Source organism: Diabrotica virgifera, chromosome 4 (genome assembly GCF_917563875.1).
Source record: "Diabrotica virgifera virgifera chromosome 4, PGI_DIABVI_V3a".
NCBI lineage: Eukaryota > Metazoa > Arthropoda > Insecta > Coleoptera > Chrysomelidae > Diabrotica > Diabrotica virgifera.
Window position 1 is genome coordinate 261,747,759 of NC_065446.1, and position 15,162 is coordinate 261,762,920.

At 32.1% G+C, this 15,162-nt stretch overlaps 1 protein-coding gene across 1 annotated transcript; it reads right to left on the reverse strand.

The window, feature by feature from the left end:
• Positions 1-7,487: 7,487 nt before the first annotated feature.
• On the reverse strand, positions 7,488-13,529 carry LOC126883853 (dnaJ homolog subfamily C member 2-like). Its single transcript, XM_050649529.1, has 3 exons — positions 13,499-13,529; positions 8,922-9,555; positions 7,488-7,533 (listed from the first exon to the last, which is right to left on the reverse strand). The coding sequence occupies exons 1-3, from the start codon at positions 13,527-13,529 to the stop codon at positions 7,488-7,490; spliced, it is 711 nt and encodes a 236-aa protein (XP_050505486.1).
• Positions 13,530-15,162: the final 1,633 nt, after the last annotated feature.

Genomic DNA, 15,162 nt, shown 5'->3' on the forward strand with positions numbered 1-15,162 from the left:
TCTCTGAACCGTCTCTCTACAAGCTCTTTTCATTCTACTCCATTTCTTGCTCTCTTTTTGATTATGCATCTTTAACATTTTTTTTTGCATTCTCTACTAATAGTAGTTGTTCTTCTACACCTTTCACGGTATGCCACTTGATTTCCAAATTTTATTTATAGTCCAAGGCGGATCTGTTTTGAGATGGACGTCGAGAGGTGACTCCAATTTTTTTGCAGAAATTGCTTGGAATTAACCCATATAATAATAATTGAGTTATCCTCCCACTCAAAAAGGTCTGGAACATTGTTTAAATAATCAAAATGTCAAAAAATGAAGGAAAAATTCGATTTTTTCTTCGTTTTTTGATTATAACTTTAAAAGTATTCACTTTACTTAAAAGATTATAACTTTGAGAAAAGTTGCACTAAAATAAAAGTTGCGTAATTAAATTTCCTACAATATAAGATTGGTTAAAACTTTTTAAAATTGTTACCCTTGTTGCAAAATAGCAATAATTGCGAAAAAATAAATAAAAAAACAAGTATTCGCATTTTACGTTTTTTAACCATTTCTGCTACAATTAGGACCTTGATATTTCACCCAGAAGAACTTTATGATATGATAAAACAATACTGTAAATTTAGTTAAGATCGGTTCAATAGATTTTGCAAAATAAATTTTGAAATCCAGTTTTAGCAAAAAAATTAATTTTTTCAAAATGTTGCAGGAAAATAAAGCAGATAGCAAGTTATTTTTTTTACAAATAGAAGATTACTGTACCTTTCATTTGCAATTTGCAAAATTAAACTCGGTTCTACCAAGGCATCAGGATTTTTTTTAAATAAACATTAATTTTTGGTGCTACGCGCAGGGCAGCGGTGTTCGATTCACACCAGTTGATTTCCACCAAAATTTCTTCCAATCTTTATCTAATATATTATTTTCTTACTCTATATTTTGTTGTATGTTCATATTTTAATTCCACAAAAATCAAACTAATTTGATTATTGTTTGTGAAAAATTATTTAAACAATTGCATATGTTTAAAAATAATACACTTTTATTTTCTAAGTTAAAATATATGAACAAAGAAAGTTTTTGCTAAAAAAATGTAATTTCAAAGTACTGAGTATGTGTTTTTATTTTGCTATAAACAAATTTATTTATTTAAATCGAAATGTACTAAAAATTAAAATTTATCAGGTCAATGGAATGGCCCAGACAGAGCAAACGTATCTGCTATCCTGCGCCAAGCACCAAAAATTAATGTCTATTTAAAAAAATTCCTGACGTCGTGGAGTTAACCGATTTTAATTTTGCAAATTGCAAATAAAAGGTACAGTATTCTTTTATATATAAAAAAATTCAACTTGCTGTCTGCTTTATTTTCAGTGCTGCAACATTTTGAAAAAATGATTTTTTTTTGCGAAAGCTGGATTGCAAAATTTATTTTGCAAAATCTATAAAACCGATCTTAATGAAATTTACAGTATTGTTTTATCATATCATAATCAGTTTTTCTGGGTAAAATATGAAGGTATCTAAGTGTAGAATAAATGGGAAAAACGTAAAATGCCAATACTTGTTTTTTTATGTTTTTTTTTTTCGAAATTATTGCTATTTTGCAACAAGGGTGACAATTTTTAAAATTTTCAGATAAGCCTATATTGTAGGAAATTTAATTACGCAACTTTTATGTTGGTTCAACTTTTCTTGAAAATGAATACTTTTAAAGTTATAATCAAAAAACCAAGAAAAAAAATCGAATTTTTCCTTCATTTTTTGACATTTTGATTATTAACCTTCGGATGACCGGGGAGCGGGGGAAATTGTGACCCCAGCGTATGTTTTTCTTTAATAAATTCAAAAGTATTTTTAATTTTTAACTCATTATTTTTTTATTTGACTTTAATATCATTCTAGATATCCTCATATTTTGGAATAAAAAAAATTCCCTATATTTTACGAATAAAAAATATATTCTGAAGTTGATGTTTAGTAAAATGGCGTCTATTATGTGTAATTACAAGTAGTTTTACGCTAATGACGTCGACTTTGCAAAGTAACAAGACACTTACTCAACATACACACTACACATGACACTAATACTCATGTTGTGACTGGCTGAATGACATAAAGTTCATGCCAAAAAAAAAAACATTAAAAAAAAATCTTTATTTTTTTGTTAATTGTCATTTTTGACTTGGGGTCATTTCCCCCCCCCCCCCTTGGTCATCCGTGTAACAAAAAAGGTTGGTCATCGGAAGGTTAAACAATGTTGCGGACCTTTTTGAGTGGTAGGATAACTCAAATATTATTATATAGTTATTTTCAAGCAATTTCTGCAAAAAAATATGTGTCACCTCTCAACATCCAAATGTACCGGGTGTCCCAATAAGAATGGCGCTCGGCCATATCTCAGGAACCGTTTATAGTACAGCTTTGGGAAAAAAAATTTTATAAGAAAAGTTGCCTCGAGAAAAGCCTGGAAATTATTTTCATAATTGCAAGTCCACCGCTAGAGGGCGTAATTGAATATCAAAAATTAAAAAATCGAAATTTTACAAAATTTGCCTTATGAAAGGGCACTGGAAATCCAATTATCGTATTCCTTATAAAATTCTGCGCATATTTATTTCACAAGTTTAAGTCTACCTGTGCAAATAAGAGGTGGGGGTGAGTGGGAACCTTGTTATGAAAAAATCGCTGTAAGTCCGGTTCTGCTTAATAGATTTTTGCAAACTTGGTCTTGCTGAAAACAGGTCTTTCTCGTCAAGTATATAGTTATAATTTGGAAACAGCCTAATACGTAATATGCCGGCTAGGAGACGCTATTTATTTTCTTTTTAGAAATCTAATTTTCTTTGGAAAATATTAAATACAAGTATGTACTTTTTCCTGTATTACAAAATTAGACCAAATTAGCAACAGAATACCGAAAACCGCATGTCTATACCTTTTTTCTATCTCGAGATATCTTAAGAAACGTGTAAATTTTAAACATAACTGTTGCTGTCATATAAGTGGAAATATATAGAAGCAAGTAGTGTGCTATGAAAAAAACAAAGAAACATTTTCCAGATGTCACCGTATAGAATAAATCAAAACAAAATATAAAAAACTCTACTACTGGGGTGACGTCTATAGGGATATTTCATTGCATATATTATATCCGCAACAGTTGCATTTCTTATGCATTCAAAGAATGTGGCTATCATGTCAAATGCTTCTTAGTTTGTAAGAATCATCTTGAATTTCACTCTGTATAAATTTTATATAAAATTTAATAGAAACAAACCGCAACAAACCATCAATGAACAAATTTTTATGTTTTATTGATTTGACACATAATTTGACACATGATGACTTCTTGAAGTTAATACTTCTAATAGTTCTATTTTTTTCCATAGCACACTACTTGTTTCCACTTTGACTTCCTTAACTTAGTTTACCGGTGACAATAACAGTTATGTATTTATCTTAGTTGGGAATAGGATAATTGATATTAAAATATAATGAAATAAAAATTAAAAATTTGTGTAGAAAATCTGAAGTTTTTACATTTTCTACGATTCATCGAGAGAAAAGCAAATGCGCGAAGGCAACAATTCATAAAAATTTACATATTAACGCTATTTTTTTGGTATCATTTTAAGTATTAAAATTAGTGTAATATTTAAATAAAAATGAAATTAAACTGTTTAAAATATATTTATTTCGTTAAAATCATAATAATAGAAATATAACTTCTTACTCGCGTACAAAGTGCACACACTCTATTTTTGTTATATTTTGTAGTGTTATTTGTCTTATTGTGGTTTTGATTCATTATATACGGTGACATCTGGACAATAATCCTTTGTTTTTTTCCATAGCACACTACGTGCTTCTATATATTTCCACTTATATGACAGCAACAGTTATGTTTAAAATTTACACGTTTCTTAAGATATCTCGAGATACAAAAAAGGTATCGACATGCAGTTTTCGGTATTCTGTTGCTAATTTGATCTAATTTTGTAATACAGGAAAAAAAATACATACTTGTATTTAATATTTTCCAAAGAAAACTAGATTTCTAAAAAAAATAAATAGCGCCTTCTAGCCGGCATATTACGTAATAGGTTGTTTCCAAATTATAACTATTACATTGACGAAAAAGAGCTGTTTTCAAAAAGACCAAGTTTGTAAAAATCGATTAAGCAGAACCGGACTTACAGCGATTTTTTTATAACAAGATTCCCACTCACCCCCACCTCTTATTTGCACAGGTAGACTTAAACTTGTGAAATAAAGTATGCACAGAATTGTATGAAGAATACGATGATTGGATTTCCAGTGCCCTTTCATTAGGCAAATTTTGTATAATTTCGATTTTTTAATTTTTGATATTCAATTACGCCCTCTAGCGGTGGACTTACAATTATCAAAATAATTTCCAGGCTTTTCTAGGGGCAACTTTTGTTATAAAAAATTTTTTTCCCAAAGCTGTAGTATAAACGGTTCCTGAGATATAGCCGAGAGCCATTCATATTGGGACACCCGGTACTATTTTTACAGATGCGTGTTGGTCTATTAATGCGTTTAGGCGGCCACTCACGATACTGCGGTGTCGTTAGACAAAATCATCATCATCATTATCATCACCATCATCATCAGCACTCTATTTGCCTATATCCATAAAGATCGTCTCCCTTCAGGTCGTCTTTGGTTTTCCACTGTTACTCTTTTTAGAAATTTGCAAATCAGCAATTTTTCGTTTGGGTGATTCAAGTCTCGACGTTGTACATGCCCTAAGCATTTTAGCCTATGCTCTCTCATTTTTGCATCAGGTGATGCTACTCCTAGACTTTCCCTAATATACATATTCTTTTTATCCTTCTTCACCACTCATCTTTTCAAGCATTCCCATTTCCGCCACATGCATTCATTGCTCCTCTTTAACTTCCCAACATTCAGTTCAGGACACCATAGCTGGTCTTATGAGAGATCTGTAGAACTCGCACTTTAACGAACCATCGACTACTACCACCGACGCGCGCTGGAAGTGGAAAACTGCCCAAAACTGCCCAACTAACTTCGATCCGCACTATTGATCTGTCAAGAATTTCTACCCGGTCTCTGAGTACCGATACCTCTATTTCTATTGACTAAAAATCTTCCTTCGTCCCACCCAGCTGAATGCCGCTAGCATCGGCATCAACTTCTAAGGCCGCAGCTTGTTTGTTTAATTTACAAACATTGGTCTTTTTATTAAACGCTTTTATTTAGTTCAATAGTTTGCGTAAAATCTTTAGACGTTAATTTGACTGCCTTCTCTTCAATGCAAATGAATGACAATTTGCAGACATATGTATTCGTGGGTACAATACACGAATAGTCAATAAAAAAAATTTTATGTTTATTAATTGTTTAAATGGTTTGGTCATGTTCAACGTCGAGACGTTAATCACCCAATACGAAGAATAGCTGAAGTGCAGATTCCTGGAAGGAGTAGGAGAGGAAGACCAAGGAAGACCTGGGGGGAGGCGATAAGGCAGGATATGTTGGTAAAGGGGATTAACATTGATATGACCCAAGATAGAATTGTGTGGAGAAATGCAATTAGGGAAGCCGACCCCGCATAGGGATAAGGCAAAGAGAATGATGATGATTAATTGTTTAAATAAAAAAAAAACGATTTTAAAGGAAAATGCTTAAATTCTCTTGTTTTTTACAATGTAGAAACTTGAAACTTTTACGGATTGTAGCTAATGATATGAACTACACATAATTTCACTTTTTACGTTAATTCTTTACGTTATGCTTCATAAATAAACAATAAAGTTTAAAATTTTGAACGCTCATATATTTGTTTATATAAAAATCGACGATTATTCGTGTCAAATTTCAATACGATACGAAACAAATGTTCAACCAAAACTCGAAGTCAAAAAATTCGTGTTTTTAACGTAGTCTTAGAAAAACCACCGGTAGAGACGTTTCGTACTACAATAATTGTACACAAAAACAAATTCTAATGTTAACTATTAACATTAGAATTCGTTTTGGCGTATTAATTAAACGCTTTTTTAAACGCTTTTCTTTAGTTCAATCGTTTGGGTAAAATCTTTAGTTAGACGTTAATTTGACTGCTTTTTCTTCAATGCAAATGACTGAAAATCTGCAGACATATGCATTCGCGGGAACAATACACGAATAGTCATTAAATTTGTTTATGTTTATTAATTGTTTAAATAGAAAAATAATTTTAACGGAAAATGTTTAAATTCTCTTCTTTTTTACAACGAAGAACCTTGAAAGTTTTACAGATTGTAGCTAATTATATGAACTATACACAATTTCACGTTTTACGTTAATTGTTTACGTTATACTTCATAAATAAACAATAAAGTTTCAAATTTTTTGCCGATTCCGACTACATTTCCTACATCATATGTTTTATACATATATTTTAATAAACATGACGCTATATTTTATTGTTTGAAAAGTGTAAGACTAAAATGTAAATAATAAAAAAATATGAAAAAAAATTAAGAAATGCTTTTCTTTAGTTACGAGTGACTAAAATTAAAAATAATATAGACAAATCAACGAAAAAGCAAAAAATAAAAAAAAATGAAAAAATCTAACACATTCGTTAAAGAAAAGCGTGGGGCGAAAACCGTTTATTCGATGAAGACGCGCCACGCTTTTCTTTGACGAATGTATTCTTTGTAGTTGATTTTTTTATAATTATTTTTAATTTTAGTCACTCTTAACTAAAGAAAAGCGTTTCTTAAATATTATTTTTTTCATATTTTTTTATTTTTATTTTACATATTGTATTGACGTAAATTTTACTTTGCTTGTTATTTATTTGAATATATTTTTACTTGTCTTTTACTGAGGCTGGTGTCTTGTAGAGCTGAAAAATTTAACAGTGTACTTTGTCATTATATCAGAAGCTAACGACAACAATTTAACATTTCAGAAAAGTGCCTCTCAGCTCTTACAAAGTTTTACGTCTGGTAATTCTTGTTAGATTTATAAATTTGCTCCCTTTCTCTCTAATGAGTCAGGGTAAACGGCGAATCGTTAGTCACTCTTTTACTACTTATTACAGAAGGCTCTAAATACGTTACCCCAAAGCTAATTTTTTAATTATCCTTTGTGTATTTCTTAATAAAAAAAGCCAAAACTGTAGTTTTACTATTAATATTTTTGTTTTTGAAATAAGCAAAATTGTTTGTCAAATGTGAAATTTACAGTTTTCGTTCAGTTCTTTATAAAGATTCTGGAATGAAGAATACTAATATTTTTCTTACCATTAGGAACTACCTATGCCCTAAACATACACTTATTTTGGTACGAAAGTCAATAAAAATTGATACCATTTCCTAGAAATCAAATGTAGGATATAGAAAGCTACATCTATATACATTTAAAAAAATAGCTAAGCTATTTAAATGTCATCATTTTTTCAATAACCATAAAAATAAGGTTACTACGATGTTATATCTTTGCTATATTGTTGTAAGGAGTTGAGTCATGGACTCCCGCAGACGCCACCTGCAAGAAAATGTAGGCTTTATATCTAATATATTGTTATGATCTGCTTTTTATTAATTTTATATTAATTATTATTTATTTGATTAATTATTTAACTGTCGCAAATCATACATAAAAAATGAATAAAAAATCTCAGGGTGCCTTTTTATACTATTAAAAAAAAATCCAAATTATCTCACGTTATACTTATCTTCTCTCGTGGGTTCAGTATCTCTTAGTTGATCCTACTCGGGATAAAATAGGGAAAAGAAATAAAGCAAAATATTAAGATAAAAATACAGAATTGTCTTTTATTTATCAAAATCAATACTCTAAAATCTATCGAATCTAAAAACCTGTGGACACAGGTGTCCGAATGAAATTTTTACCACTTAAATTTATTTTAGTTAAAAAAAAACAATTTATCGGTTTGTTCCCGATGACTTTGGTAAAACAAAATAAACAAAACAAATTTATGTATTCGCAAGATTAGCTATACTTCCTATTTACTTTTAGAAATATTGGAATTTTAATTCATATGCTTTTTACTCAAAATTTTAGTTTCTGAACATAAAAATATCTTTCACATAAGTTGACTGACCTTTTTCTTCATTCACTCTGATGTCTTCTCGTGACCCAAAACAGCTCTCCCTCGTTGACTATGTTAAAGGCTACTCATCAAAGCCCTCTCCGTTCTCCAGCTTCAAAACTATCAGCATACCAGCACCAATTCTCCAACAAGCCGGGCCTCTTTTGACACGTACTCGATTCAAACAAAACTCCAAAAATTCTCTGCTCTCCTTCTCACAATAATACAGAATCAAATATCACAATAATACAGAATCACTATCAAACAGCCACTGGTACTTGCTAACTATCGGAAAGCTCATTAAAAAGAGAAATCCACTTACATCCAAACTAAATTCTAATAAATATTTACAGCTCAATATACAGGGTGTATCAAATTTATGTGCCCGCGTTATTTAAAAAAAATTTAATTTAATTTTTATTTTGCCTTTGATTGATAAAATTGAAAACACAATAACATCCCCGCCTTGTTTTGAGATAAAATCAGTATTAATAAGTGCAACAAAAATATGATTTTCTCTCGACAACAACACTTTTCTATTGTGTCAAAATATTGAGTCCCACCTGAAAAACAATTGCTTTCTTTTTCCCAGTGTCTATACTTAGATGGGATATGGTAAGTTTTCGATCTAAAATTTCCTAAGTCTTTAGTCTCAAATGAATTTTCATACTTTTTGGCTACTCTGTTTTCTTCATTTATTAAATTTTCACATTCCCTCAATATTACACGCAGTTCCTTCTCCTTTTCTTCTCCACATATCAATTTTATTTCTTCTTTTTTCTTTCTTAATCTCTCAGCTTTGTTTAACTTATCCACATACCTTCTCTCATCACGATCTTGACATTTATCTTTATCCTCTTCATCTTCATAGGAATACTCCCTCCATGATTTAAAATCATACCAAAACGAATAAAAGTGTTCCACCTCTCCCTTTGTCGAATTTTCAGTTCCTAATTTGGGCACCCGTGTTTTTTCAGACCATCGGGAGTTTAAGTCAAAATAATACGTAAACGTTTTATAAAAGTCTTTTTTTATATCACTAGTACAAGGTAGATAATTGTCGAATTGTGGATCAACAGAATCGTAAGCTCTTCTCCTACTTATATTTCCTAGAGTTTCATAAACCATTGTTATACAGGTAAAATAGTCATCATCTGTTTTGATTTCTTCCCCTAGCGCTTTACGTTTGTCAGGATGTTGCTTTAAGACTTTCTTCCTGTAGGCAGTTTTGATAATGTCATCTGTTGCTTTGTATCTTATATTTGGAATACCTAGGACTTTGTAATGATCTTGTGCCTTCCATTCTTTAGGGTCTAAACTTCTCAAATATTCTACATCGTCTTCATAGTCCACGTTTTCTGGAGTTAGTTCTTCCTCTTTGTGCTCTTTTGGAATATAAACTTCTAGTTCGATTAAGGGATGTTGCACAAAACGAAGTTCAGGTTCTCCTCCGCCTACATTTTCGTAAATAAAATAATATATCAGCGCGACTGCTGTGCAAATACCACTTTTTTCAATTCTGGCTTCTCCCCTGTTTACTTCTTCTTCAAATAACACAGTTTCAAAGGTATCTCTTTCGCCTTCTTTTTCTATTCTGATCTCTTCTTCTTCTGGGCTCATCTCATCTTTTGAGGAATCCCAATCTTCATTTTCCTGTGTCAATCTTTTTTCTTCCTTTTCTTTTTCTGGGCTCATCTCTTCTTTTGAGGAATCCCAAGCTTCATTTTCTTTTGTCAATCTTCTTTCTTCTTTTTCTTCTTCTGGGCTCATCTCTTTTTTCGAGGAATCCCAATCTTCATTTCCTTTTATCCATCTTCTTTCTTCTTTTTCTTCTTCTGGGCTCATCTCTTTTTTCGAGGAATCCCAATCTTCATTTTCTTTTATCAATCTTCTTTCTTCTTTTTCTTCTTCTGGACTCATCTCTTTTTTCGAGGAATTCCAATCGTCAATTTCCTTTGTCACTCTTTTTTCTTCTTTTTCTTCTTCTGGGCTCATCTCTTTTTTCGAGGAATCCCAGGCTTCATTGTTTTTATTTATCTTCTGTTGCTTTCTCCTCTTTCTTCTCTGTCCTTGCTTCATTGCCAAATTCATTTCCACCGTTTGTTTTTTGTCAAAATTATCCTTTTTCCGTTTCTCATGTTCCTTGTCCATTTCCATAATGTCCTGTTCTTTTTCTTTTGCATGTTTTGTTTCCTGTTGATTGTTATCCATTTTTTGTTGTGTTTACTTCATCGCTAGTTTTGTTTCTTCCTGATTTTCTTGCATTTTATCCATTTTATCCATCTTCTTTGATGTTTCTTCCTGATTTTTATCCCTTCTATTTAATATTTCATCCCATTTTTGTAACTGGAGTTCCATCAGTTGTATTACTTTATCTATTCCTGATAATTCCTGTTGTTCTGATGCCATGATTGTTGTTTCAAAAATGTCTTCTTGTTTTTTGTTTTCTTTGCTTTTGCTTCTGGTTGTTATCGGCATGTATTTAAAATTTATGCCCGTCTAATATAAACCTAGATAAAAAAATTAAGTCAAACAAATATTTCAAAAAATTTTAAATATATCAAACTCTTTCCGACGGGCAAATAAATTCTCCTTCACCTGTTTTTCCGTTTCCTATTCCCTTCAAATTCACAACCAGAGATACTTTAATGCCCCACGTTGGGCGCCATGTTGTTATGATCTGCTTTTTATTAATTTTATATTAATTATTATTTATTTGATTAATTATTTAATTGTCGCAAATCATACATAAAAAATGAATAAAAAATCTCAGGGTGCCTTTTTATACTATTAAAAAAAAATCCAAATTATCTCACGTTATACTTATCTTCTCTCGTGGGTTCAGTATCTCTTAGTTGATCCTAATCGGGATAAAATAGGGAAAAGAAATAAAGCAAAATATTAAAATAAAAATACAGAATTGTCTTTTATTTATCAAAATCAATACTCTAAAATCTATCGAATCTAAAAACCTGTGGACACAGGTGTCCGAATGAAATTTTTACCACTTAAATTTATTTTAGTTAAAAAAAACAATTTATCGGTTTGTTCCCGATGACTTTGGTAAAACAAAATAAACAAAACAAATTTATGTATTCGCAAGATTAGCTATTAGTCCTGTCGCCAGGGGGGGTACAACGGCCTCGTTAATTCAGATGGACTTACCCAAATTTTTTTATGTATTTTGACCCGTAGAACACGAATTTTTTGGGTAACAGTTGATCCGGATGTCGATAAGATTGTTATAGACCAAGAACTTGAGGAATCAAATAACAGCGATTTTTGGCAAAACAAAACAATATTTTGTATTTTTTGGGTCATTTTAAGCAAAAAATATTTCTACAAGTTTTTTAGTAGGATGCACAGTTTTCGAGATAAACGCGGTTGAACTTTCAAAAAATCGAAAAACTGCAATTTTTAAACCCGAATAACTTTTGATTAAAAAATAAAATAGCAATTCTGCTTAGCGCCTTTGAAAGTTCAAGTCAAATTATGTCGGTTTTGATTATTTGCATTGCTAAAAATTTATTGTGTTATTGCTAAACAAAGCTACAAACAACTAGTGCGTGAGTGATGTTTCTATGATTTCTCATTTAAAATCGAACGAGTAGGTAGAATAGGTACTAGTGCAATCAAGACTATTTCTACGTTACATGCGTTAAAACGCATGTAAAAGCACGGGAAACCCTACGTGTTTATAGCTTTGTTAAACAATAAAAAAATAAATTTTTACCAATGCAAATAATCAAAACCGATATAATTTGACTTAAACTTTCAAATGCGGTAAGCAGACTTGCTATTTTATTTTTTAATCAAAAGTTATTCGGGTTCAAAAATTGCAATTTTTCGATTTTTTTAAAGTTCAACCGCGTTTATCTCGAAAACTGTGCATCCTACGAAAAAACTTGTAGAAATATTTTTTACTTAAAATGGCCCAAAAAATACAAAATATTGTTTTGTTTTGCCAAAAATCGCTGTTATTTGATTCCTCAAGTTCTTGGTCTATAACAATCTTATCGACATCCGGATCAACTGTTACCCAAAAAATTCGTGTTCTACGGGTCAAAATACATAAAAAAAACTTGAGTAAGTCCATCTGAATTAACGAGGCCGTTGTACCCCCCCTGGCGACAGGACTATATACTTTATATTTAATTCATATGCTTTTTACTCAAAATTTTAGTTTCTGAACATAAAAATATCTTTCACATAAGTTGACTGACCTTTTTCTTCATTCACTCTGATGTCTTCTCGTGACCCAAAATAGCTCTCCCTCGTTGACTATGTTAAAGGCTACTCATCAAAGCCCTCTCCGTTCTCCAGCTTCAAAACTATCAGCATACCAGCACCAATTCTCCAACAAGCCGGGCCTCTTTTGACACGTACTCGATTCAAACAAAACTCCAAAAATTCTCTGCTCTCCTTCTCACAATAATACAGAATCAAATATCTATCCACGAAAACGTCGAACTGCTCTTCAGCGATGACAAAAACATAATGACTTCTTTTTCAAACTCTCTCAATCATTCAAACTACCTTTCCCCTTCCAACTTGCCAAGAATCAGAAACAATCTTTTCCATTCGACAAACAAACAGTCATTTTCAAAATTATTCCGACCATCCTAATTACTTTCGGGGAAACTCTACAACATTTACTCGTGTTGAACAAAGTTATTAAAATTCCAAACTTTCTTTTTAAACCACTTTCCCAGAAAGTGATAATTACATCTACCTGTGGATTCTATAGTTCTCGTAATAAACAATCTATTTTCATTTTAAATCTAAATACATCGTCCTTTTCACTTTAATTATTCACAAAAGTCTTTAATGGTTCATCGGAAAGCTCATTAAAAAGAGAAATCCACTTACATCCAAACTAAATTCTAATAAATATTTACAGCTCAATATACAGGGTGTATCAAATTTATGTGTCCGCGTTATTTAAAAAAAATTTAATTTAATTTTTATTTTGCCTTTGATTGATAAAATTGAAAATACAATAATATTTAATATATCTTTATCTCTATTATAATAAATATCTAGTGAGATGGGAAAGAAAGAAAAAAGTGAAAGAAAGAAAGTGAGAAAGTGAGTTCCCCAAGGAAATATAACAAGAGGTAGGCCCCATAAAATATGGATAGACGATGTAGAGGAAGATGAACCATGAACATCAGGCAGTGGCGAAAGACAGTATCCGACAAGGCACAATGGAAGAACATTGTTCATTGTTAAACAGGCTCACAAAGGGTTGTAGCGCCATTAGAAGATGAAGAAGATCTAGTGAGAAAAGCAGAAAAAAGCCATAAGAGAGTCATATTTTCTCAAATAGTGGGCAAGTAAAGAAACCTTGCACAAACCTTGTAAACTATGCAAGCCTTTCTAACTCTCTGTAAATACCAAATAAAGTGTACAATCTCATGCCCATCATGTCTCTAGCAATGGCGCCTCATAGGGGCGTCATTTGGGCGTCCAGGGGGGGGCATTTGCCCCCCCCTGGCCCTAAAAAATGACTGAAATTTACAAAAAATACATCAATATTCATCATAACATCATATATAATGTATTGTATATATAGTGCTTGCCCCCCCCAAACAAAATTTCAAATGACGCTCCTGGCGCCTCATTTGTATTAAATACTGCTTATATTATACTTTTGAATACTTAATATTAACTTTCGTCGTAAAATCTCAGAAGAGTAAAACAAATCCAACCATTAATATCCATAAAAATTCCTAGATCCCTATCAACTCCTCTCACATCAAAATTAATCAACGCACATAATTATATAAAAACTTTACAAGCATCTGAAAGATTTTACCAACAAATTTCCAAGAATGAAGGCATAAAAACACAAAAACAATGCTCGATCCTGATCGAACTTAATGTGAGGCCTTTTGGTAACTTACATCTCCGGACAACTCATTTTCTTTTTGGGGTCCTGACTACAAGCGTTTATAGCCGATGTCAGCTCCGATGGCTGATATATTTATGGATATTCTTCTTCTTAAAGTTCCCTCTCCTCAATGGAGGTTGGCTACTACAATTGCAAACTCTTCCATTGGGGGCTCTTAGCCCTGTCCATTGCCGGATATTTCTGAGCCACGATAGTCTTTTCCTTCCTAGTCTTCTCCTTCCCTCGATCTTTCTTTTCACTATAAGTTGAGGATATTGGTACTTATTATTTCTCAGTATGCGGTGCAGGTATGATGTTTTTCTAACTTTCACTGCGTTGACAATTTCTCTTGCCTTGCCTATTCTATGCAGCACTTCTTCGTTTGAGGTATGCGATGTCCACGAAATTTTGAGAATTCTCCGGTAGATCCACATTTCAAAGGCCTCCAACTTATTTATGGTTGATGTTTTAAGGGTCCATGTCTCAATTGCATAGGGAAGAGTCGACCAGACGTAGCATTTGGATAGACGTAGTCGAATTTCGAGATTTATTCGAGAATTACAAAGCAGTTTTTTGATTTTTTCGAAAGATTTTCTGGCCTGTTCTATTCTCGATCTTATTTCTAGATCAGGATTTAGGCTGCTATCGATCCAACATCCCAAGTGCTTAAATCTATTGACTTGTTCTAAAATGTGCCCATTTATTGTGCAAGGTTGAGGTACGTTTTGGGTTTTTCGGATTGAAATCACTTTGGTTTTTTTAATGTTTATTTTCATACCAAACTGCTCACAGGTCGAGTTTGTCTTGTCGATGAGCCGTTGTAGACCCAAGTCGGAATCCGCAATCAACACCGTATCATCGGCGTATCTGATGCTGTTGATATTTACGCCATTCACTTCGACTCCATCCTTGGAGTCCTCCAGTGCCTCTTTAAATAGAAACTCGAAGTAAAGATTAAATAGCAGAGGCGACAGAACAGATCCCTGTCTAACTCCCCTCCTAATTTCTACTTCTGCGGAGGTGGAACCCTCGATCCTAACTCTGGCGTTTTGGTTCCAGTACAAGTTCTTTAGTAAATTTATGTCTTTTCCATCTAAACCGACTTCTTGCAAACGTTCTAATAGTAGGTCGTGTGTTACTCTATCAAATGCTTTTTCGAAGTATATAA